Genomic DNA, 27,101 nt, shown 5'->3' on the forward strand with positions numbered 1-27,101 from the left:
AAGAGTATTAAATGCTATCCTTGTAGTGACTATATTTTCCCATTCAAAAATTGGTACATATGATCTGACAGCAAAACGAGGTATTTAAATTGGATCTGTCTGGACAGATCCAGCACTGGCTGTAACAGAAGAAAACACACAGTTCTGTGAGAGATTTTTTATCTTAGGTGGGGACAGTCTCAGACTTTCTCAAAGGTGCTTTTGGAGAGTAGGTAGAAGATGGGTGAAGAGCATTCCACTGAAGAGAACTAAATGGAGATGGGAAAATGCATGACCTGTTTGGGGAATAAGGTATCTTTACAGAGTGTGACTCCAGGGTGTGCAGAGCGTGTGATGGGAAATAACATTGGAGAGACAGGCGGGTATCAATACAGAAAATTCTAGGGCTTTTAGATGTTGTTACTTAAAAGTTGGCACTTGCTTTTGTAGGCAATATACCTTAGATCTGCTCTTCAGGAAGTTAGCAGTGTAGAGATTACCTTGGAGGAAGACAGGAGTGTAGACAGATGTGCTAAAATCAAATGCCTTTGAAAACGGCCAGACATGAGGTGATAAAGGGGTATCATGGAAGAATCCAGAAGGTTTTCTTCCATCTACCTTTGTTTCTTGTGGCCAAACTTCAGTCTCGAATTTCTAAACCTAGAGCCTGAGGAAAGTGGGGAAGTCGAAGTGACCTGATTTGACCAGCAAGATATTTGAAAAGGGGAGAAATAATGTGGCAATAAGTTCATATGTGTGGACACTTAGGCTTTCCTGACTGGAATTTTCGTCACTGACCTTCCTTCTCCCTTGGCCAGAGGGTCAAGTCCAGATTTTGAGTGTAGCCCTTCTAAATTAGACCCTGACCTTCTCTCCAAATGTGTCTGTCACAAACCGTAGGCCCAATGCTCAACCACACTTTCTCCAGCTCCAGAATATCATCTTCCCTTTATGCCTCTGTGCCTAGAATGCCTTTACCAGTGATACCTGTCTGAGGAATTCCTACTTAGGTTTTAAGATTAAGTTCAAAAGTCACCTTCTCTGGAAAACCTTTCCTGAAGCCCACCACTGTCACCCCACCTCTCAGTGAATATGACAGTAAGAGCATGACAGTGTTAATATTATGTCTTTGTTTTTCCATCTTTACACCTACTAGAGAATAAGGTCTGTGAGAGGGGACTTTGGTCCTAATTCTTTATATCTACAACACCCACCACAGAGCAAGTACATACTAAGCCTTCAGTTAAGGCTTGAATATAAATGAATCAGTGCGTGAATATGATAGACATTCAAGTTGAAATATTCTAAAGTCTTTTGGAAGCACTAGAGCTTGAGTAATTATCGCAAGAGCCTTTAGCTCAGAGTGATCTTTAACTCAGAGTGTTGCATGCCCATCTGACCTGGAGACTCGTGTTGTTGACTTACCTACCAGGGAGGAGGCAGGGCGGCAGTTTCTGTTGGTACCGGTAGGTATGTGGAGTGTGGGTGTGCCAAAGCACTGCCTGTTTTGGACAGGGGAAGGTGACAGATACACAAACACAAATAATGTATTGTTCCATGTTTTGTCCACCCTCTCCTCTTCATGTGATGAGCTTACCAGCTTAAGTATGTGTGGCCAGATCTCTGATGTAAGTTGTTAGGTTCACTTTCCCAGTTCTATTTACCTGGCATACTAGTGGCTGGATCATGTCTATGGCAGCCATCCCCTGCTTTTATCTTTTAGTTGCTTTCAATTTCAAGGGAAAAAAAAAAGTTCATAATCAACTCTTGATTATCCATGGTCGAGTTTCCCATTTTGTGTGCCTTGCCTCCTGACCCATGTGGTTCTGAATGACACACAGTAGTAAATAGATTGTCAGCTGCATTCCTAAAATGACTCACCTTAGGGGATGAAAACAAGCACCCCCCCCCCATCTCCATCAAATACCTTTTAGAATTTGAGTAATAGTTTCAGGTAGTTGTAGGTACACCTTTCTCAGCAAAGATTTATGTTCAGGGTTTAAGTATAGTTAAATGAGCCAGTGGAGTGGTTTCATAATTGCCATAGTGTTAGTCAAACTCTGTAATTAGGGATGACTTCATAGGCATAAGATTCCTCCGTGGGTGACGCCCTGAATTCAGACCCAGTTGTACACCATATCCTTTTAAGACAAAACAAACAAACAAGGTTTTGTTTGCTTTTGTTTCATTCCCTTATTTGAAAATCTGTTTTCCTATGTCTCAGATGGTTAGGGAGAGAGAGGGTTGGTTTGCTTTTTTCCTGCTGCTTTCCCTTTATAGAAAAAGACAGGCTTAGGAGCTAGAGACGAAACAGAATTGGGGACAGATCAAAGTGCTTTGCAGATGAGAGAATTCAGAAAAATGCAGAGACTTTGGAAACTTAATTTTGATTGGTATTTCATTTGGCTAATTTTAAATGAAGGGAAAATATATTCTTTCTTCTCCTTTTTTTTTTTTAAATATCAGTTTCCTCTCTCTCTCCATGTAAATAAAGTACATTTTTGTGGGAAGACAGACTGGGGAAAAGGACACATTTCAACACATTTCAAAAGTTAGACTTCTTTTTGCCTACCAGTCCACATACCGTGTAACTGAGGTTATACTTTTTACCTCTTCACCTTTTATTTTGCATTGCTTATTAAAAAAATACGCAAAGTAGGAGGAATGTGACAATATTGACAAGCTGTTAGCTTTTTTTTTTAAAGTGGACCTGATGGAATGTAAAAATTGTATTTTTTAAAAAATCTCCTGGCCGTTCTTCAAGTTGTGTTTAGAAACTGGCCTTAAGCAGGAGCCAGATTGAGTCATGGGCAAAAAGTGGCTGACAGGTTTTTGTTAGTCCCATCCTTCTTAAGTTACTTTGACTTAAAGGCTTATAATTTTTATATATGAAGGAGATCTGTTATACTCTGTAGTCAATAATTATAGGGCAAATGACATAACTTTTCATATATTCCATTTAAAAGGTTCTTAGTAGAACTTATGCCTTATATTTATATGGCCTCTCGCAATTACTTAGGCATTGATTTATTCCTCATCTTCTTTCACTAAGGATTTGAACTTGCTGTATAATACTTTATAGTTTACAATGTGCCTTCACATGCCACCTTTAATCTTCATGAGGACCCTGGAGAAGTAGGTATTATCATCGCTGTTTTCCAATGAGGAAACAAACTTAGATTAAATAAACACACTCATAGATGCAGGGCTAGGAGATAGCAGAGCCGGCACTAATTTACATTTTCTGATTGCCCATCTCATAGTTTTCCTGTCATAACAATACTCCATCTGTGGGTGGGGAACAAGTTTGCAGCAAGTGCTCACTATTGAATCAAGGTGTCTACAGGGCCATAATGACGTCAGATCCTCCGTTTTGCTTTTTAAACCCCGTCTGGGATGTTTTACTTGCTTTGAGAGGAAAATGGCCTAAAGTACAGTGAATGCCCCATGAAGAAGGATAAGGCTGCTTTTAGTAATTTTAATTTATAGGAAGTTTTCTAGGAAACTAGAAATACAAATTTATCTAATGCAAGGTTTCTGCAAACTCTGATGCTCTTCCCTAAATTATTTAAATGTGATATTTTCTCCCAAGATAGTACTTAATTGCTTGATTTTCCTAAAGATTCCATCAAGCACCTTTGAGTAGTCTTAAGAACAAACCTTTTTTTATGCATAGTGGGGAAAAAATCTGCACTCAATAGCCTATTTAAATATTGTAGTTTATATCAACTGAAGTTGATATGGTAAGCCTTTTAAATTTCACTTTGTATTTCTTTGTTTTAGTTCAGGTACTTCAGGGTAGCATTTATTTATTGACTTTCAAGTAATTATAAGTAAATGAAGTTGAGATAAGTGAGAGACTCCAAAATGAAACTGTTTTGTTATCCCGGACCAAACAGTTGTTTTGGAAATGTGTGTTCCTACTCTTTTTATTTTTGTTCAGTTGTGCCTTTTCATGTCTCCTGCGGATGAAACATCTGAGCTATAGGTGTAAGAGTGGTCACTGTAGACTTTTATTATGGTAATTAGACAGGAATAAGAAATTAGAAAACTTGATATATTTGGGGTTTTTTTTCATGCAGTGTTGTATTAATATTTTTTAAGTAAACAAGTACCTTGAAATCATTTCCATGAGATCTAAGTATTTCCTAATTTTGTGGGAAGAGCAAAAGTACTACTTTTGTGACCTGCCTGAGGTGGAATTAATAATCCTTAGAGTCTCTAGAGTCTTTCCCCTTCTCTATCTTTTATTACAGCCACTGATTTACTTTGTGCCAAATTGTAATTATCTACGTCTTTGTCTTCCCCAGATTGTAAATTCCTTGGCAGGAACTAGGCATATAACAGATGCCTAATATGTCAGTAAAATTGTACGAGGTTAAAGGTGTGTGTGTGTTGGGGGCGGGGCATAAAGAAGAGGAAAAGAGGTGTCTGTCCTTTTCAGCTGCCTGCAAAGGAGTGAAGTGGGAAGGATTGAGTCAGAACCTGCTGGTCAGCAGGGGTGCGTGAAGGGTGCAGTCGGTAGGGCAGGGGTGTATCTCTAGAACCGTGTTTGTCTGATTCTTTGTATAGAAGTGATACAGTTGTATGAGAATTAAATTGTCTTTTAAAAAAAACCCTCACATACTTTATGTTTTAAAAATTTATTGGAGTATCGTTGACCTCCAAAGTTGTGTTAGTTTCAGGTGTACAGCAAAGTAAGTCAGTTATACATAACCTTTAGATTACTATGGACTCACAAATTGCCCAGACGCTCTTAGAAAGGACTTTTAGAAATAAAGGCAAGGCCACATGTTTTAGATTTTCTGAGACAGTCTCATTTCCAGACTTTCCGTGCCATTGTTCTGCATGGCATAGTCACTGAAGATGGGCAATAATTTTGTATTGAAAACATGATTACTTTAAAATATATGTAAAGAAAATCTCAGTAAATCCTATATAGTATTTGTAATCAGAAGTGTTGAACATCATATTGGCAAAATATAGAATTTTTTTAAGCATTGTCATTAGGTTGCAGCTTAGCTTATGAAAAATCCTTTTTTACTTTTAATCTTGAAAATGATTGCCTTTGTATCTAACTGAAGACCTTTCTTTACCTTATAGAGCCTGAGCCTGTTCTGAAAAGTGTTTTTACACAACTTACCTACTGAGACATTTTCTGTCTTTAGTGACGTTTTAACACCATAGGTAAGAAAGTTTTATGAGCAGACAAGTTCTGTTTTATGTTTTTAAAAATCTGTTTATATTTTATTTTTAAAAATATGAGTCATTATGAATTTGTGTTGCGTTATGGTGGAAACTTAGGTCGTAAGTATCATACAGTCATTTTAAAACTTCCCAGGGATTTGAGAGACCTGAATTTAAATGCCAGGTCCATGGTCCTTTGAGACTAGGCTATCTAATAAGGAAAAAAAGGGGGGGGTATGAATATTTACCTCATAAGCCTGTTATGAGGGTTCAGGGAATTGCTAGAAATATGAATTTATCTAATGTAGGGCTTAGCACATACTTGTTGAATGGATGAATTTACGAAAGTATTATTTTATTGAGTCCCTTACTCTGTGCCTAGACCTGTGATAAGTTCTAGAAGTGAACTAGCTCTCTTGAGCTTCTCTGTACTAGGTAGTAGGCATCATTACAAAATGATGAGTTAGCAAATCATTTTTTTAACTTTTAATAAAAATGTCTAGGAGTTCCCGTCTTGGCTCAGCAGTTAGCAAACCCGACTAGCATCCATGAGGATGCAGGTTCGATCCCTGACCTCGCTCAGTGGGTTAAGGATCCGGCGTGGCCGTGAGCTGTGGTATAGGTTGCAGATGCTGCTCGGATCCCGCATCGCTATGCCTTTGGTGAAGGCCATTGGCTACAGTACCGATTGGACCCCTAACCTGGGAACCTCCATATGCCGCAGGAGTGGCCCTAAAAAGAAAAAAGACCCCCCCCAAAATGTCTAAAAGGGATAAATATAAGTTCTCAACTTTGTATTTTGTATAGTTTATGAAATTTAACACAAAGACACTTTTTTTGAAAAGGCAACAACACATTTAGGGCTGTGAAACTATTCTGTATGATACTATGAAGGTATCAAAATGCAGAATGTGTACAATGCCAAGAGTGAACCTGAAGGTAAACTGTGGGCTTTGGATGACAGTGTCAATGTAAACTGTGGGCTTTGGATGACAGTGTCAGTGTAGGTTCATTGGTGGTAACAAATGTTTCACTCTGATGGGAGGTTGGTAAGGGTGGAGGCTGTACATGTGCATGAGGGCAAGAGGTATATGGGAACTGAATTCCCTGTGCTTTCTGCTCAGTTTTGCTGTGAATTGTTCTAAAAAGTCAAGTCCTTCAAAAAGATCAAGAGAGAGAGAGAAAAAGGCAACACATAATCATTTTCATTTCCTTCCATCCAAAAATTGTTAATAGGTTTAGATGTGGGGATTTTCCGTTGTGGTACAGCCCTCCTTTCTCTCTTGCAGGGCTCGGTCACATTTTTCTGTAAAAGTCCAGATCATAAATTTTGTGTGCCAGGAGGCAAAATAAGAATGTTGTATTATTAATATCAAGGATTTAAATGTTATTTTCACAAATTTTTACTGATAAAATTTAAAATATAATAATACCTGAGTAATTTTTTTTTGTAATACAAATCTGAAGAGAAGAATGGAATTTGTTCTTCTGGGATAACATTTCCATTAATTGAAGTTCAAATATTTGACTGTAAATGTTTATCTGTAAAAACCATACTTAGCTTGGGAGTCGTACAAAAATAAGCAGTGGTCCACATTTAACCCACAGGCTATAGTTTGCCAAACCCTATCTTACTGGCTATGTAGGTAAAATAGGGCCAAATCAAAAAGAGTATAAGCTTAAGTAATATTAATAAGTCATGTGCACAAAGATGTGTTGATTAGCGTGCACTTGTATTTCTGTATCCAAACCAAAAATAACTTGTTTTTTTGGTTGATTCCTCCCTTAATGGGAATGATTGATAGCTGTCAGCGTGCTGTCTGAAAATCAAGTTTCTTTGCAATGCATGATTTTTTAATGGTTAAGTATGTGAGGTGATGGATGTGTTAACTTTATTGTGGTCATCATTTATTTATATATCTATAAAATCATTACAGTGTAAACTTTCAACTTACACAATATTATGTTACTTATATCTCAAAAATGATAGAAAAAAAATGTAAATAGCCAGTAAGATAGACAGATTGATAAATAGACGGGGAGATATAGATAAATGCTGAATGGAAAAATTAAATTTTACATGAATCTTTGGACACATAATTATGACTTAGTTTTGGCACATACGACCAAGAATTTCAGTCATTGCTGTGTCCCTTGCCTGTTTTTTACACTCTTTGAACATAATGTAAGAGTTTGTTCTTGAAAGGAAGATTCTGGATAACTTTTGGTATATGATGACATCTCATTTGTTTCCTTATGGCTGTAGGTAGAAATATGGAAACCTGTTGAGGTGGTTTTAGTAGTTTGCATTTCTGTCTAAATCATCCCTAAGATGAGAGTTCGCCGGAATGCTTGTAATATATTCATCACAATTTTTTTTGTCTTTAGAAATTTTCCTCGCTGTGTAAGTTTTAGGTGAATGGCCTAATGATTTTGTTTGTTTGTTTGTTTGTTTGTTTTGTCGTCTTTTTGCCTTTTCTAGGGCCGCTCCCGCAGCATATGGAGGTTCCCAGGCTAGGGGTCGAATCGGAGCTGTAGCCACCGGCCTACGCCAGAGCCACAGCAACACAGGATACGAGCCGTGCATGCAACCTACACCACAGCTCACGGCAACACCTGGATCCTTAACCCACTGAGCAAGGCCAGGGATCGAACCCACAACCTCATGGTTCCTAGTCGGATGGATTCGTTAACCACTGCGCCACGACGGGAACTCCGGCCTGATGATTTTATTTACATACATCATAAAGTGATTGTCACAGTAGGTTTAGTGAACATCCATCATCTCATATAGATACAAAATGTTAATTCTCTTGTGATGCGAACTCTTAGGATTTACTCTGATAACTTTCAAACATAACATGCAGCCGTGTTAGTTATGTTTATCATGTTGTACATTTCATCCCTAGTACTTATTTATCTTATAACTGGAAGTTTGTTACCTTCTGCCTGCCTTCATCCAGTCCCCTCCCCCACCCTGCCACCCCACCTCGGGTAACCACAAATCTGATGTCCTTTTCTATGAGCTTATTTGTTTGTTTATTTGTGATTTTTTTGAAGTACAATTGACCTATCACACAATGTTCGTTTCTGTTACTCAGCACAGAGATTCGATATTTCTGTACATTTCAAACTGATCACCAGGATAAGTCTAGTTATGTCACCATACAAAGATATTACATAGGTATTGGCTATATTCGCCACATTGTACATTTCATACCAGTGACTCTTATTTTGCAACTGGAAGTTCGTACCTCTTAATCTCCCTCACCTATTTCTTTCCTTTCCCCCATCCCCTCCCCTCTGGCAACCACCTGCTTGTTCTCTGTATCTATGACTTATTTCTGTTTAAAGTCTTGAAACTTTTTGGTTTCTCTTTAGATCTTCTTTAAATGGATGAGATGGCTACCACCCAGATTTCCAAAGATGAGCTTGATGAACTCAAAGAGGCCTTTGCAAAAGTTGGTAAGTTTTTTTTGTGGCGTAACTACAGTAAAGCACTTTGATTTTGGCCCTAAATCAAAGTTTTTTCTCTAAAAAATAATATGAATGGTTAATCATGAACCTTAGGGCAAGGTAGTTAAAATCAGTGGGATAAAGTTTTAGAAGCTACACGTTAAACCATGTTATTCCTAATTATATCTAGTATCTAATATGGTCAAAGGTTTTTAGCCCAGGGTGCCAGTCTTTAACTGGGGGCTGCTGTTGCTCCTGAAACTTTTAGACAAATTTTGTGTTGTTACTGTATTTCGTATATCATATTTTTCTGAGGAGAAGATTTGTAGCTTTTGTGGTGTTCCCAAAGGGGATATATGAGCCCTGAAAATGATAAGATCCTTTAGATGATGTTTTGCCTTTCCTTAATTAGCTTGTGTTTATTGCCTTTTTCATGAACTCTCTGTGCCTTTGGATAATGCAGACTGTTTGACCTTCTGAAATTAAATTAGTGTCCATATAAGATATGAAGGATTAGCATGCCATTTGATTTAATCCTTTATCATCATATAACATGTCTTTGGATTTAGCAGCCATGGGTGCAGTTTATAGTATTTACATTCCAAATTTCAGTGCTCAGGCCATGTCAGTAGAAGATAATGAGAAAACAGGTAAGACCTGATTATTGATGTGTGTACTCACAAGTCAGCATGGGCTTAGAGAGGGAGACTATTACTATTTGGTATCCCCTTGATGAAAGGGTATAAAGTTAAATCATAATGATTTGTTATTTAAATCAGAATCTACTCTTTGACCTGTGTTAAAAATCCCATTAACGGGAGTTCCCATCGTGGCGCAGTGGTTAACGAATCCGACTAGGAACCATGAGGTTGCGGGTTCGGTCCCTGGCCTTGCTCAGTGGGTTAAAGGATCCAGCGTTGCTGTGAGCTGTGGTGTAGGTCGCCGTCACATCTCAGATCCCACGTTGCTGTGGCTCTGGCGAAGGCCGACGATTGGACCCCTATCCTGGGAACCTCCATGTGCCACGGGAGCAGCCCTAGAAAAGGCAAAAAGACCAAAAAAAAAAAAAAAATCCCATTAACGAAAAGTGAAGAAGCATATACATCTCTATTTCCATCCATTTATGAGCACCGTTCTCTCTGAAGCCATTCAGTAACACAGTATGCCTTGTGAAAAATAATGACCCCCCCCCCCGAGCCAGAATGACCATTCATACTTCCATCAGAATTCTACCTGGGAAAAAAATTGAATAGTCCTGAATCTAACACAGTTTTGTGTGTGTGTATGAAAAAAAAGGCAGTCAGTTAATTTGCCGTAGATGCCACTTACTGTAAGAAGAGTACTACTCAGTCTAATATTAAATTAATTATGAAAAAACAGCAGGTGATTTCTTTTTTTTTTTTTTTTTTTTGGTCATTTCTTGGGCCGCTCCCGCGGCATATGGAGGTCGAATCGGAGGCTGTAGCCACCGGCCTACGCCAGAGCCACAGCAACGCGGGATCCGAGCCGCGTCTGCGACCTACACCACAGCTCACGGCAACGCTGGATCGTTAACCCACTGAGCAAGGCAGGGATCGAACCCGCAACCTCATGGTTCCTAGTCAGATTCGTTAACCACTGCGCCACAACTGATTTCTTGATTGTAATGCAAGACTTTTTAAATCATGTTATTCTGTAGATTGTAGATTCTGGAGATTGTTCTTGTCATAATTATTTCAGGATCATATTTCCTTTGAACCTTCCATCATATTCATCTTTCATTGTTGGGGACAGCCTAGTTTGTTTATCTATAAATAGAATTTTGGGGTGGGGACCTTATTATTGCTATTGTTTAATCTTTAAGGCCTCACCTCCTCAAATCAATGTTTATTGTTGAACATAGGCTTTGTTCTCATGTGTAGCATCTCAGAAATATGTGTGTGCAATATTTTTTAAAAACTAAAGCTAATTCAAATATTGTTTACCTGATGGCACTGGAATACTTTTATCAGCAAAAGAGCTTAATTGTTCCTTTAAAGTTTAATGATATGGAGTTGACCAGTTATGTCCAAGGAGGAAACAGGGCTAAATTGGACTAAGTGAGGGATCAATTAGAGCCTGGACTGCAAAAAGGGCAATTGTGGAACTACTGTCACACTTTAAATCATACATCTTGGAGGATTTAGGGTAGGCAAAGACCTTCCCAGAGGTGGGAGATTGGGCCATATGTCTTATGGAAGCCCTACAAGGCATATATATTCCTCAGTAGGAATTCTGGAGTCCATGGAAGTGACCTGGAAAAAGAAAAGAGAACTGAATAGATGAGTTTTCTCACCAGGCGATGGGCTGTTATTTCATACCACCTAATATCCTTCTAAGTACCATCAGAGGTGTACACGACACGCTAATAGATCCTCAGATTTAAGGGCACTGAAGTTATGAAGTAGGGGTAGGGGCTCCCTTCACCAACAGTGTTTCTGCCTCCTTGAGGGAGACATAATTTCCCTTGCATATACCGAGTATAATATTGAAAAATATAATTTAGGAAAGAATATTCAAAAAAATTTTTTTAAATAAAACTAATTAACTTATTAAATAGTTTTGTTTTGTTTTGTTTTGTTTTGTTTTTTGGTTTCACCCACACCATGCAGAAATTGCCTGGCCAGGGATTGAACCTGTGCCAAAACAGTAACCAGAGCCAGCAGTGACAACACCAGATCCTTAACCGGCTGAGTCCAAAATTTCTGCCTCTTCTACATATTAATCGTCTGTATTCCCCCTCAGTGTCTAGCTCACTGTTGGCTCACATGTGAAGTTTTCAATAAATAAATAGTTGATTGACTGAATCCCAAGGAACTATTCTCTTTTCATGTATTGGGACTTTGTCGTTATCAACTGGAAACTCAAAGGATCTTTGTTAATGAAGGTTTTCATCATGGCAGAATTTATTGTTAAGGCTTTGGCTATTACAGCATAACACATAAAATTTATATTTTTCAGCATATTAAAGGCTTGTGTATAGTCTGTCTTTTAGAAGAGTGTTTGAGACCCCAGTTACCTGAATCTTTTGATTTTCCTTTAAAATCTTTGTGGTTTTTAGTTCTTATTTACAGAGCCCTCAGGCAGCTGTCAAAGGTGTTATGGAAATCCTTTTTTTTTTTTTTTTTCATTTAGGAAACTTGATTTTAAAAACAATCTCTATAACTTATTTTCCTGACTAGGACAATTCTTTCTTATGGCATAGAGAGGGGAGAGGACAGAGGACTACTTTGTCTCAGTTCAGTTGTGACAAAATATGGAAATCATTATATGATTTTTTCCCCCATCTATTAACAATAATAGCCTTGATTATCTCTTTAGAAATTCACCACAATCATAGTGTGTGGAAAAAAATCTCTGTAATTACCACTAACCATAGGTTTTGTTCAATCAATTAATAGTCCTTTGAAACTCTTTACCAGCAATAAATAGGGTATTAAAATTTAAAGTTCTCCTTTCACTTACTTTCTGCACCTGCTTAGTGTTAAGTTCTGAGCAGTATATTTTCATTTAATTATTTTCATTTTCTCAACGTTTGTTTCTAATATTTCCCACTGGAATAGCAAGAAGCCTTGGTGCTCATTTTTTCCTACTTCATAATGTTTCTGTTTTAATTTAAATACTGCAGTGCTGCATAAGTTCTTTCTAAAGAAGAATACATAAAATTTTTCAGAACATTTAGGAAGTAAATATTTTACCAAGTAGAAAGTGCCCTTTATATTCTGAGGCTTTAATCTTGTTATGGAAGCTAGAGGTCATTTGAATGATTACTTGTCATAAAGATAAATTTGTGTAATGTAAATCTTTTCAGAGTGCCTTCAGTCCAGCAAACACATCTGACTTTTTTCTCTCCTAAGCAATAGCCACTGAGCTTTTTTTTTAAAAAAAAAACAAAAAACCCACAAGTTCAGCACTTTTGAAATGAAAGAATAATGGGGTTTCATAAATGACTAGCAGTAGTGTGGGTATATTCCTTTGAGGCTGCCCACGAAACTCAGGCCAGAAAATTTTGGTCATGGTGATTGTAGCTGTACCAGATTTTCTCATCTCAGGAAGTCATTTCAAATTACTTGATATTCTCCAGTATACTAAAACCACATCAGGATGATGCCGCAAAAAGCATGGTGGTTTTCGTTTAATTCACTTGAATTCAAGAAAACGACACCAGTGCATATTTGTTTAATTATGCCTTAAAAAATAAAAACTACAGCCCAACCAAAAAAATAAACAAACCAGTGCTCTTTCACTGTGCCATCTGGTTAATTATCGATGGAGTATTAGAAGTGAAGGTCTCAGAGTATCTGAAAACCATGTTTTGACGGTGTGGAAGACAGGAGTACCGATATGGGGGGAGGTAAGAGCAAGAGCACACACGTGTGAGAATGTGTGTGTGTGTGTATTTTTAAAGTGGGAGGATGGTAGCTGGTGGGAAATGATGGCCAGACTGCTGGAAATTTTTCCTTGGAAAACAATTAATAGACAACATTTTTGATTGCCTTCTCTCAGCCCTCTGACCTTGTCCAGCCTTTAGCTGTACTTGACCTCCACCTTTGGGGATCCACTATTAGGGTGAACTCTTAGGTCACAACCTCTAATCTACCCTTAGCTGGGACTCATTAAGCTGCCTCTTGTAGGTATTTGCTGGAATGAGGTATCTCAAAAGGTATAGGCCGTGAAAGGCAAAACCTGTGTTTAGCTAAGCATCTGGAGATGTTTAGCAGCTGCCTTTTCTAAAGTTTTAATGCCTAATGAAAGCTCGACTTTATTGCCTAGATCTTAGGTTAGAGTATAATCTAAATTCTTCTGCACAAGTCTTTTGGCTGAGTCTTTTAAATTAATATTTTGTGTGCTTTCTTAGGCAGTGAGGATCGTGTGTGTGTGTGTGTGGTGTGTGTAACCCATCGTTAGATAGATATAAATTCCTTTTGTTATTTTTTTTTTAGTGCAAAAAACTTGTGGAATATATTGGTTAAACTAAATGAAACTTTTAAACCCAGCTTTTCTGAAAGGATGTGCATCTGCACTTGGTTTTCTTAAGTCCTAACAAGCACTGACCATAGTGGCTTAGTTAGTATTAAAGAGGTTGCATGTGTATTGCAGATGAGGACACATATGCAACCTCTTTGTAAAAAAGACAGTAGATTTAGGCAGATTCGAGGACAGATAAAGCAACACACACACACACACAACCTGGGGGTCAAAGGAAATCCAAGTCTTTCTCACTGTCAGATTTATAAGACAAAGTAGCACCCCAAAAGATGTGTTTGAAGTGATAGATTGCATCACATACCACCTGCACATGGGCAGTGTAAAACAGCAGCTAAAATCAAAACCACTTGAATTCTGGCTCAGCTTTCTCCAGACAAGTACTTAAAATAGCTTAAATAACAGGATGCAAGGGGAGGGAAAACATTTCCTTTTAAGGATATGCATTCTTGGTGTGATTCAAACTTCTGCAGGAACATGGCTGTGTAATAAGTTTATTTACTTTAAGGTTCCTTGGGGGGAGGGTTTGGGGAGAGTTAACTGGCATCTAAAATAATACTCGGTAAGAGAGCATAATGAGGTTTCTTTTAAAACAGAATGCAGATGCGAACATACATGTGTCATCATAGAGACAGACAGACAGAATCTGTTGTTACAAACGTTTGGTTCCTTTCTGATAAATTCAGCAGCCAATATGAAAGACACAGGCCTACTCCAATATAGATAGCATTGGGAACATCTTAGTGATTTTTTTTTTAAGTATGTGATTTTTTTTTTTAAAATGGAACACTTGATCAATTTGTTGAAATTTAGCTATGGACTCTCTGCGGGAACTTTGTTCAGTGGGTAGATGGAGTTCTTTTCTCCTGCAGCCTGTGAATGTCTGCCCAGACTGACCATATTTTCTGAACTAAAATGTTGAGACCTGTGCTCACAGAAACATTGAGAATGTTCTAGATAATACAGACTATATGATAATATCTACCTCATTGGGTGGTCTGATGTATGACAGTGGAACAAAGGAGTCTTCGAAGGGCAGAACCCATTCCGCCCCACGCCAGTGTTAATGAAAAAGGGGCAAATGAGCCAGAAAGGGCCTCCAGAATATTGGCAGCTTTAATGAGAGAATAAAGGACTGCCATCATGCCAGGAGGTTGTGATTTCAGTAAAAACTGTTTTCAATCCAGGTCTGTGTTTTTTTGGTTAGTTTATTATTGAATTTTCATGTTTTTGTCAACACTCAGAATAGGAAAAGTTCACCCTTAAATATCTTGAGCTCCTGTTTAATAACGTCACTGATGAGGTGGGAGCTTTCTAAAATGCCTTTGTGCAGTCTCATATTCAGGCTTTCTGAAGCACAGCACATTAGATCTCGGATACTGCTTATGAGTGCGTGTGTGTGTGTGCGCGCGTGTGTGTTGGCTGGGGCATGAAAATAAAATTAGCATAAAACTCTTTAAAAATAATTGCACCCTATTTTGTCTTTCAAGGACTTCGGCAGCTGGGAGATTTTCTAAAATTAATTGCAAGCTGCCTTTTTAGGCTCCCTCTGCCTTCTTATTGAAATTAAAATTGTTTTCTTCAAAAGATCTGATTTAGGAACTCTAAGAAAACCTTGCAGTAATTTACCAGAACTAACACTAAAATGCCTTGGATCTCAAGAGGTAGTACAAACCAGATCTAATGTTAAAATATGGAGAAAAAGAGAGTAGGTAACACTTTACAAATATGTAAAAGTAGATGACACATGGTCAATGATTCGTTTCCCCTATCAGGAAAGGAGTGGAAAGTGATTTAAAAGGACTCCAGATTTTTATAAGGATTTTGAAGCCCAAGTGAGAACCAGAAATTCTCTGATTAATTCCTGTGTCTTTGGTGTCTAGTACAGTGCCTGCCACGGAGTAAGTACTCAGTTTGCTGCGAAGGTTGGCTAAAGAAGTGCACAGGTGTTTCTTAAAGTCAAAGCAGGTTTCTACATTTAGAAAGCGAGGCCCTGACCTGACAGCCTTCCCTGGTGCTCTACTGGGATACTCCTTGGTGGGTGTGTTCACTTAGAAAACCAAATTACAGATCTGAAGGCTGCTGGGTGGGGACAGGATTAGAACAAAGGGAATGAGATTGAATGTTATTTAAGGGATATTTCTGTCCTCAGGGTTTCCTGATGAATTGCCATTCAGTCGTTCAGTGCTATTTCTGCTTTTTTTTTTTTTTTTGTCATTGTTGTATGCTTAGCTCTGTTTTTAAAATGCTCATTAGGTTAGAGGGTTCTTTTCTGGTCTAATATTTGAGAATCAGCGATCTCACAAAAATAATTTTTTCTCTCTGCTTATTCTATGCAAGATACTCTGCTACATATTGGGATGGGAGATAAAAAAAAATTAGAAGAATCTTTATCTAGAGATTTACAATCTCATAAGATTGACAAATTTTTATTCCTCCAAGCCCCTTTTAAAACTTTCCTGCCCATTACTAAAAGCATCTGTTATTGCCACTCTTACTTCAAAATAGTGTTTCCACATGTGGTTATTTTATGTTAGTTGTATTTTAGGGTGGCTCTTTCCTGGCATCTTTTAATCACATCAGTGAGCTTCTAATTAATGCTTGAGAGAGCTTATTTCAGAGAGGGGAGTTCCCCCACCCCTTGCCCATACCTTTCTTCTAACCTAAAGCAAAGAAACTACCAGATAGACTAGACTCTCAGGACCTTTGTCGGTTCCATCATGTAGCTTTGAATTCATGATAGTTCTCCAGTGTGTATCTCTACCTTCTACTTATATTACTGAGAATACAAAAAAGAAGAACATGCTGGATCTAAACTGGAACCGATAATACAGTTAAATTTTGCTCAGCTATGTCATTTCAGAAGTCAGGGGAAAGTAAAAGAACATTTTAAAATATCTTTGTATCAGAAATTGCTAGAGTGGACAAAGTTTTGATATTTGCAAGAAATAAGCTATCTCCTTCTCTAAGGATATCTTAAAATGAAGGATGTTGTGTTTAGATAGCAAGGTATAGTAGTGATCAAAATGTTATTATTCTATATTTGTTTTTAATGTGTATTTTGGGGGGGTTTTTTGGTCTTTTTAGGGCCACTCCTATGATATATGAAAGTTCCCAGGCTAAGGGTCAAATTGGAGCTGCAGCTGCCAGCCTACGCCACAGTCACAGCAATGCCAGATCTGATCTGTGTCTGTGACCTGCATCACAGCTCACGGCAACTCCAGATCCTTAACCCTGAGCAAGGCCAAGGATTGAACCCACATCTTCACAAATACTAACCAGGTTCATTACCGGTGAGCCGCAGTGGGAACTCCCTGTATTATGGTTTTCAGTATATGGTTTTCTAGTTTTTAGAGCTAAAAAGGGACCTTAGAGATCATTTGATCTAAAGCCTTCCTTTTACAGATGAGAAAACTAAAATCTGGAGAGATGACTTGGGCAAATGAGCAGCTGAGATGAAATTATATACTGTGTCACATTACTCCCACTTGTGTCCCTTCAGCTATGCTGTGTATCTTTCATTTGGTCACACTTACTTCCTTGTGTTGAGCTTTCTTTTAACTTTTTAAAGAAAATGACAGAATCAGATTTGTATATGCATGGGAGAAGGTGTATTTAAACCCAAGAATTTCATTCGCCCAAAGTTGCTTAAATCCTGACACAGTGCCGTATGGATTACTTTGTTCCAAGTTCAAAGCAAGGAAAGTGAAGATGTGCCCTAGTGCACCTGGAACCAAAGGAAATATTAGTGATTTTCATAGGTGTTAGGTAGTTTGGGGGTGATGCTTTAAAAATATAGATATTTGATAGATTTAAAATATGGTGATCTATATTTAAGAATATTTGACTCTATATACTTCATTAAAACTAAGCATATAATTTCATCAGCTTTCAATATATTGGGGAAATGGTTTCATATAGGGGGTTTACTATTTCGCTAATTGACTCAAACTGGCTACTACGAATTATGCTTAGATCACACTTAGAATAAAATCCAAAGTGTGTACCATGGCCTGTAAGAGCTTTTATGATCAGCTCCCTGACCTCATCTCTCATTTTCTCCTTTGCTCACTCTGCTTAAGTCATACTGCATCTTTGTGGTCCCCCAAATACACCAGATACTCTTCCACATCACAGATTTTTTGCATTTGTTCTTTCCTCTACCTAAAATCTTTTCTCATAAATATCCACATGATTTTCTTCTTTACCTCACTCACCTAAGTCTTCATTCAAATATAACCTTATCAAAGTGTCCATTCTTGACTATTTTATCCAAATAGCACTCCTCCATCATCCATCACCCACATCCCCAGCTGTCACTGTAACCCAGAGTTCCTCAACTTCAACAGTGTTGACAATGAGCCACACAGTTCTTTGTTGCAGAGTGGAGGTGGAAGGGGGAGTCATATGCATTTTAGGATATTTAGCAGCATCCCTGGCCTCTATGGACTGGATGCCAGGAACATCTTCCCCACAGCCAGCTGTGTGTGGCAATCAAAAATGTCTCTAGACATTTCTGAATGTTCCCTGGGGAGCAAAATAGCCCCCAGTCTAACCCCCTACCTGTCTTTATTTTTCTTCATAGCCCTTATGTTGTATTATATTTTATAATCATACCTTATGTTATATGTTATTTGCTTATTAGTAGTCATTTAGAATGTGAGCTTTTGTACAGCAGGACTCTGTCCTTGGTTGTAGTTTCCCCAATCCCAGGAGCAGTATCTGGTATAGTTTGTAAGGAAGGTATCAAATAGATGAAGTACACAGAACATTTTCTTGATTGGTGCTGTGGTCAGCTGGAATCATTTCTCTATTCCAGTTGTTTCCTTTTATTACAATAAGTAAATTTATATATGAAAGTCAGTGGAGGAACTAAGGGAAAAAAAGCATTTTTGAAAAATAGGTATTCGAAATTGCTGGTAGAAGTTTTTCTTTATTAAAAAAATAAGTGATTATAACCCTCTTTCCCAATAAATTAACTTTTAGTCATTGATCATTTTTCCCCATTTTTAACAGTTTCAGATAAGCATCATCAGCACCTAGGTACATACTCTGTTGAGATTTGATAGCACAAAAATCAAAGTTCTTTATAGAGTCCATTTAAATATTTGCATTATTCATGTCAGCATTTATATTTATGAACTCTGTTTGTTTTGGATTAACGTTTATTTACATTAACTCGTGAAAAAAAATGGCACTGAAGATAGCTTGATTTCAGGTGTGCTTGTAATGTAATCAATATTAATTCATAAATGTTCTATTAGACTACAGGGAGAATAAGGGGCATAAAACCCTTATATAGCTACAGTGAAAGTTGTTTTATACCATGGCAGATGGGTATATCATCTAGTAATTCTTTAAAATCCTGTTAGCATCATGATTTAAAAATAATTGTATTAAACAACTATACTTTCTTAATATTAGGGATGCTGTTTTTAAGTACAGCTACTTATACACTGTTTAAGTATAAGAAACATGCTGTGGAGACACACAGTTTTTGGGAGGCACGAGCCTGCCCTGTCCCCCTTTGCTTGGCAAAGCAATAAAGGTATTCTTTTCTCCTTTACCCCCTTCCAAAAAAGAAACGTGATGTAAAACCATGCCCTTTCAGTTAAAATTTGCGTTTCTGTTTCAAACATCCTTTGGTTCCAAACAATAAGAAAGGAAAACATATTTAGGTTAGCTTCTGAACTGAGCCTCAAATGAAGAAAAACACTAATGGGTTATTTCCTAAAACTTTGTTTCCTTTTTTGCTTGCTCTCCCTTTTCACAAAGATCTCAACAGCAATGGATTCATTTGCGACTATGAACTTCACGAGCTCTTCAAGGAAGCTAATATGCCATTACCAGGATATAAAGTGAGGAGATTATTCAAAAACTCATGCTGGATGGTGACAGGAATAAAGATGGGAAGATAAGTTTTGATGAATTTGTTTATGTAAGTATGTGGAAATCTATGATTATTAGAAGTAATCATTGTTCTCTGTCTTGTGGGGTCTTTTAGTAATAAGTCCTATTAAGTTCCTAAACAGAGTAGTACTGCTAGAACTAATAAAATTTCTCTCATCCCACCCATTGCATTTAGTTTGTTCTTTTAGCCATTAGAATATCTTAAAAGAACTTCTAAAAGGAATCAAAGACATAGTACTCCGATCCATCGCTAAGGTGAACAGTCCCCTTTGGGGGCATCATTAAAGGGCATTTTTCAAGGTGCAAAAGGACATCCTTGAAGTGCTCTTTCTCTCAGGGAACAGTGTGCTCCCAAATTTTAATCATACAGCCTGACTCACAGTCTTGGAAGCTTCCTGAGTTGAACTTTCTGATTAAAAAGACGTTTGCTACTCTTGTGGTGGTTGTATTTAACTGTACCATTTTCTCTAGGATAATAATTTTGATAATTAAAAGTTAGAAGCGTATCTTTTCAATCCATTGGAAGAGGTACTTAAAATTCTTGTTTTCTTCTGTAGTATCATCAAATGCTCTTCAAAGTTGGGGCTGATTTCTTCATTATTCTACCCTCAAGCACCTAGTGTTCCATACTCAGAGCTTGAAGAGTGTATGTGTGGCACTCACTATTGAAGTCTAATGCTTTTAGCTGCTAGCAGGTGGGGGGGTCAAGATTTTTCTCGACACGTGCCATTTTCTGTCCATATTCATTGACCAAGTATTTAAGGTATGTTAAAGAATAGCTCTTGCCTCTTCCCTCAATTAATTAAGAACACTATTGATACTATTTATTATTAATTTAAGGCTGAGTATATATATGTATCTATCTCCGATAGGTAAGTAGAGCCTAATGCTTATTACTTATCACAGAAGTTATACTTATCACAAACTTCCTAGCACTCCTGTCCTTTTCCATGGTTTGTTTTTTCCCCAATACACCTGAAATGATAGCATATACTGCCATCAGTAACCGTGGCTCGATGTAGCAAGCAAAATTCTGATATGTTTTCTCTGATTGGAACGAATCCCTTTAGGATACCTTAAGAGTTTCAGAAGCAAGTTGACTGAGTAGTATGATCTACTCAGCTGATATCATTTGGGGGTGGGGTGGGGAGGAAGGGAGTTGTACTGTTTTAAAAATGAAACATATGTCATAATTATAATGCTATAGTTCTTGCCATCGTCTTTTGAAATACTGATTTCCTCCCCACCGTTTTTTGTCTCCAGTTATTGCCAAAGCCTTTTGTTTTGAATCCTATGTTCAATAGTAAGTTGTAATTGAGTTGCAATATGAGCACTTGCATGTCCTCTGATGTATAACTTGCCACCCTTGTAACTGCATGTTTGTGAATTTAAAGCAGCTTAGAGCGATAGTTCACATGATCACTTGTTTTTGTTTTTCTGCTCAGAATTTTTTAATCTAGAAAGAATAGCCAAATAATATGATTTGCAGTGTGCCAGTATTTTTAAGAACACGGTTATGAAATTGTTTTTGAGAAAAATCATTTAATTTTGTATATTTTGAAATGTTGCTGATTCCACACAGCTGTTTGTGGCTTTTAAGTGAGGTGTGATTACCTTAGTATTTCCTTAAAAGGTGAATAACAGGCATAATGATTTTAACATCAGCAGGGATTTTTTTTTTTCTAAAAAATAAAATACTAATGAGGACTTGTGTTGGTTAAAATGTATATTCCAATTCCTTCCAATTCGGAAGGAATAAATATGCTTCTACTCCTTCATTTTTCAAATTAAAAAAAAAAAGCCCAGGCTCCTAAAAAAGGAAGCGACTTGCCCAGCATCACACATGGGACTAGTGGCTTTTTCGGGGTTACCGCCCTTCAATTCAAGAAATTTGAAACGTGAAGGACAGTAAAATAACCTACCTGAAGTTTCAGAATGATACCACCATGACTGTACTGAAAGAAAGATGGGTGTGTAACCAAATAAATGTCTGTCCATTCCCATCTGCCTTGTCATCAATAAAACATCTTACAAATTGTCAGACGAATAGCCAGTGGGTAGATTCTAGTTATCTGAGAAAGAGGAAACACATTATTCCTGTCAGAGATTAACATAAGGAAATAGAAGTAAACATGTTCTTGCATGTTAGATATTTGCTTTTTATTTGAATTGCTGCTTAAGAGATGTTAATTGCAAACCAGGCCATAAACAAAATGTTTTTATTAATTGTGGAGCAGAATATGTATATGGCAGAAAAGAGTCCCCAAATTTATATAAGCTTTACATGCTAAAATTAAATATACTGACTGGTCTTGTTTCTGCTAAGTATTCAAAACTAAATTACTGGATTTTTGTACTTAAGGTAATGGTGGTTTGTTTCTTGTGTGTTTTTGTTTGGGTTTTGTTTTATTTATTTATTTTTTTTCCTGCTCTGTAAAAAGACCTGTATGACAGTAAGTTCTTTCAGCAGAGATGTCTGATTAAACTCTTATTTTCATAGTGAGAACCTTGCTCTTAAATAATGGTAATAAATTGTTTTAGAACCTTTTCTAATAGTACCGACCTCGTAGGATTAAGTAACTTTATGTAAGTGCTTAGAACTGTACCATATGACAGGTGTTGGTTGTTGGTAGTTATTTCTATTTATTAAAAGGGCAGTGTTCTTTTCCTATTATTAGCAAGTTTAGACCTATATCTAAACTTAGATTCCCCCAAACGTAAAAATTCAAACCTGCTTCTTTGGAAACAATCCTCAAACACTGGAAGCCAATCAGTATTTTTTTTGCAATTCTTTTTGAAATCTTTCCTTCTTAAGTCCTATACCTCTGCATTGCTTTGGTTTGGCCACTAAAGCTGATCTGGGACAGTTATTACACTTTTAAAAGAAATAAGAAACATATATGTTCCGTAAAGGAGACTAGAAAAGATGTGTAGAAGGAACCAGAGTGAGCAGAGTACACTAAAGAGTTGTTCACACAGGATAAAAGCAAGTCCTTCCTCATGGAGGGAAAACAGCATGAAACAGTGAGCTCATTAGTATCACAATGGGCAGCTTTGAAAAGATTCATTGACAACTCTCCAGCACAGTGGTTGGCCTAGAGTTATCAGAGATTCTTGTTAAGCCAAGGCTTCTACTCAAATTGCTTTATCATCCACTTGAACGATTTCTTTACTAAGGTAGAAAATAAAATGCAAATTCTCATGTAGAGAATCTATTTAACAGGTACAGAAATTTTCAGTTATCTCTTAATATTTTTTTTAAATCTAAAGAGGCGAGGAAAATGCTATGAAACTGAAAATCTGAGCTTAGCTGGAATAATTTATTTAAAAATATTTAGAAAAGGAAGGTCACGTAACTTTTGTAAGACAATTGAAGATGAACTAATTTAATTGCAACTTGCACATCATTCCCAAGCATCAGGAGTTGAAGTAGAGCTGTATAAGTAATTGCATTAGAATATTGTACAGCAAACATCTTTTTAAAAGATTATTATTCTTTGGAGTTCCTATTGTGACTCAGTGGGTTAAGAACCCAACATCGGCTCCGTGACGATGCGGGTTTGATCCCTGACCTTGCTCAGTGGGTTAGGGCTCCGGTATTGCTGTGGCTATGGTGTAGGCTGGCAGCTGCTGCTCTCATTCTACCCCTAGCCTGGGTACTTCCATATGCCACGTGTGTGGCCCTAAAAAGAAAAAAAAAAGAAAACTTTATTCTTTGTAGTCTTTTCCGTGATGTATACAAATTTGGATTTATTTTTCAGCTGTAATTGTGATTATGAAAACAATTTAATTTTTAAAAGCTAATGATCCTTAAGGCAAAAGCATTTCGAAAATATGTCATCCTGAGGCAGTAACTCCGAGGCAGTCATATTTTAGACATTTTTTTTGTCATTCCAAAGATTTATGGTATCTCTGTCAGAAGAAAAGCACACATTTCAGATTTTAATTTACTAGACAATGTTCTATTGAACGAAGTAGAGTTCAGAATGAGGTAGAATAGTGAATATTGCTTTTTCACTGAGCAGGTATATGTTATCAAAGAGGGAACTGTGGGAACAAGATGGATCACAATTAAGACAGCTACATTACCAAGGAATCATCTTGTTGTATAATCTTGGCTTGAAGGTAAGGTAAATTAAATAAAATTATAGTTGGACTAAAAAAAAAATCTGTGAGTAAAAATAATGTAAATAATTTGAAAATTATGCAGAGTACATGAGTCAGCTCCACACTATTTTTTTTTTTATTTATTTGCTTTTGCTTTTTAGGGCTGCACCTGTAGCATATGGAAGTTCCTAGGCTAGGAGTCAAATCAGAGCTACAGCTTCCAGCCTACACCACAGCCACAGCAATGCAGGATCTGAGCCTTGTCTGCAACCTACACCATGGCTCATGGCAATGCCAGATACTTAACCCACTGAGCAAGGCCAGGGATCAAACCCACATCCTCACGAATACTAGTCGGGTTCATTACTGCTGAACTACAACGGGAATTCCCAGCTCCACACTACTGATATTTAACAAGAGTCAGTATAAAGGCCAGAGAGGAGGAAGAGTGATTTCATTGGTTGTGTGTAACATTTAGAGTAGTCAGTGTGTATGTGTGTGTCTGTACATATATAGACATAAACACACGCGCACACACACCCCCATTCTAAAAGTCTACATCTAAAACTACAGATAGAGCACAAAATCACAGCTATGGAAACTGAATAAGCTTGAATTCGTAAAACTTACTGCTTACTATTTTCCTAAATAAAATTGGGTTTATAAGTCCAAGGAAGGCCAGGATTTAAGAAAGGTAACAGGAAAAGATGACCTCATGATGGGCCTATAGCAACGTTCCTACCAGTTAAAAAAGTCACTCTATCTTGGTAGATGAATTACCAAAAAAGTTACCTTCCTAGAGAGACTACATATAAAAAGGCACTCCTGTTTCAGCCTCTCACAGTCTTGCACAAGACACCAGGCCTGCTTAGGGGAGCATGGGCTGGGTTTCAGTTTCTTTCTCTTCATGCCTGCTCTCCCAGATACAGCCTGAACTGCTAGATACCATGACCCTGTTCTATGAACTTCACACATAGGCTACACCTCCTGAGGTGTGTGTGTGAGTTATGTGCTCATCCGTAGTGCTAAGGCCTTTGTGTTATCTTCTATTTGTTTAGCAACTTTTCCATTAGGGCCCAAAGTTTCTTTTGATAAGTCCGCTTATGTGTTTGAAACACCTCTTAAAGAAGTGTTTGAAAATGTTCCGTCTCACTCTGGCTTCACTGACAGTGGTTAATTTAGCCATGCACATTGGTAGATCAGAAACAGATTGGAGAATAGGTAAGTTCCAGTATTTCAGGCATATATAGGCAGACCTTTGGTCATTCAACCAAGGAATTAGAGTAGGGTGTGAAATTTGCTTTGTTACAGCCTGCTTTTGTACAATTAGAGTGTACAAGTTAATTTCGTTAGCCATGTGCCTTATTATAAAGAGAAGCTCGGTCATTGAAAAGCCTCTTCTGGGTTTATTCTCTGTAGTCAGTAGTCATTGCTCCCAACTTAGCACATTTTTCCCCTTTATTATTCTATTCTAGCTCTTACTGAACTACCGATTATAAAAATAGATTTTCTTTTGGTTGAGCCATAACATTTTCATCTTTCTTTGCACTACAAATTTTGCTTAAAGGAGAAAGAATCCTTTAGCCTTTTCTCTCCAGGAAAAGAACAAAGCCTTCCTTGTTCTAGAAAATTAACATATTTACCTGTGCCTTTGAACTACACTCAGTTTTGGCCTAAAGGGGATCCAATGCATGTGGCACTTAATGTTTTTGACAAGTGTGTACAGTTGACTTTCTGGCGCTTCATTTTCAGTAGCAATATTGTAGTACTTGTTTAGCATTTTAAAAACCCAGACCCAGTTTGCCTTATCTGTTAACACTCATCACCTATAGAGGAAAATGTAGGTTGCCAGAATATAAAAGAAGATAAATATGCTTATGGTTGTGCCTGATTGAAAATTGTGAATCAACCACATATTTTCGTTAATAGATTTTCCAAGAGGTAAAAAGCAGTGATATTGCCAAAACCTTCCGCAAGGCAATCAACAGAAAAGAGGGGATTTGTGCTCTAGGGGGAACTTCAGAGCTGTCCAGTGAAGGAACACAGCATTCTTACTCAGGTAATAGTTTCACCTGTGTTAACACCATGAACTAAATATGGTACTGCTATAACGTCAAGGAGTGTCTAGAAAAACATTGCCTCCTAATTAAGAATACAGTCAAGGTCATCGTGACCTGTATTTGGACTTGGGGCTAATACTTGCCAAAAGGCATTTATAGCTATTTATTGTATGGTTTTGTTAGCTTGGAAGAACTGTGATAGAATATGTGCATGGCTGGGCTTGGTTATAGCAGAACTCTGCAGTAATAAAAATAAAATTTTGTAACTAACTTCTCCAAGGATAAGTTAACCCTGCCTGATTCTTTTTGTTAATTTTGTAACTTCTAATAGCTACTGTGTGACATTCAATTGTCTGGGTTTCCAAAGAGGGTAACTACATGCCTGTGACACATCAACGATCAGCACTCCTCAACAACTGTTTCAGGCTTTAGAGTCAAATATTTACCTAGAGTATGAACTAATGTCTTGTTATTCCACATAATTTTAGAGGAAGAAAAATACGCTTTTGTGAACTGGATAAACAAAGCTTTGGAAAATGATCCTGATTGCCGACACGTCATACCAATGAACCCAAATACCGATGACCTCTTTAAAGCTGTTGGTGATGGAATTGTGCTTTGGTAAGATTTCCAAAAATAGTCTTCCACATAATTGATAGAGTTGTTTCTAGATGCTTGACAGCCTTATCTTGAGAAATAACTAGAAGTGAAAATTGTCTAGGTTCTGCCCATTTCATTTCATCTCCAGGTCTGTCCATGAAAGTACCACTAACGGTGAATCTAAAACATAGTCATTTAGACCAGACCTCTTCCTAGGGAAGCTCTCAGCTTCCAATTTCTTATCAATGAGAAACCAAAGCATTACAACTTTGTTGAACTTTTTAACTATCTCTTTATTCTCAAGTACCATAGCTTCCAAATGATTGAGAAGAGGCCACGTGTACTTTTCACTCCAATTCCTTCCTTCTGAAAAATGCATCTGTCACTGCTGCTGACCCAGAGGCAGTGGTATCTCAGCAGAAATGGTAGAAAATTATCAAGACTTTGTCAGTGGATGCATCTGTTTTTTGAGATAGTAGAACACAGTGGTTAAGAGCATGCTTGATAATCAGCCTGCCTAGATCCTCTTCAGGCTCTGCCACTCAGTAGCTGTTCAGCTGTAATCAAGATACTAAGACCTTTGACCCCTCCTACTGTTGGTGGACATGTAATTTGGTACAGCCACTATGGAAAACAGTGTGGAGGTTCCTTAAGAAACTAAAAATAGAATTGCCGTGTAATCTAGCAGTCCTGCTCCTCGGCATATATCCGGAGAAAATTATAATTCAAAAAGATACATCCACCCCCATGTTCATTGCAGCACTGTTTACAATAGCCAAGACATGGGAACAACTTAAG

General features: G+C 37.5%; 1 protein-coding gene across 1 annotated transcript in view; it reads left to right on the top strand.

Annotated features, from left to right (window-relative positions):
• Positions 1 to 27,101, top strand: part of PLS3 (plastin 3) — an 86,567-nt gene that overhangs the window by 37,589 nt on the left and 21,877 nt on the right. Inside the window, 6 exon segments of the mRNA XM_001925936.6 lie at positions 5,083 to 5,166; positions 8,548 to 8,631; positions 19,402 to 19,485; positions 19,488 to 19,564; positions 25,573 to 25,702; positions 26,192 to 26,324. Of these exon segments, the coding sequence (XP_001925971.4) occupies positions 8,559 to 8,631; positions 19,402 to 19,485; positions 19,488 to 19,564; positions 25,573 to 25,702; positions 26,192 to 26,324 (497 nt within the window). The 5' untranslated portion in view covers positions 5,083 to 5,166; positions 8,548 to 8,558.

The sequence above is a fragment of the Sus scrofa genome, chromosome X (assembly GCF_000003025.6).
Source record: "Sus scrofa isolate TJ Tabasco breed Duroc chromosome X, Sscrofa11.1, whole genome shotgun sequence".
Taxonomy (NCBI): domain Eukaryota; kingdom Metazoa; phylum Chordata; class Mammalia; order Artiodactyla; family Suidae; genus Sus; species Sus scrofa.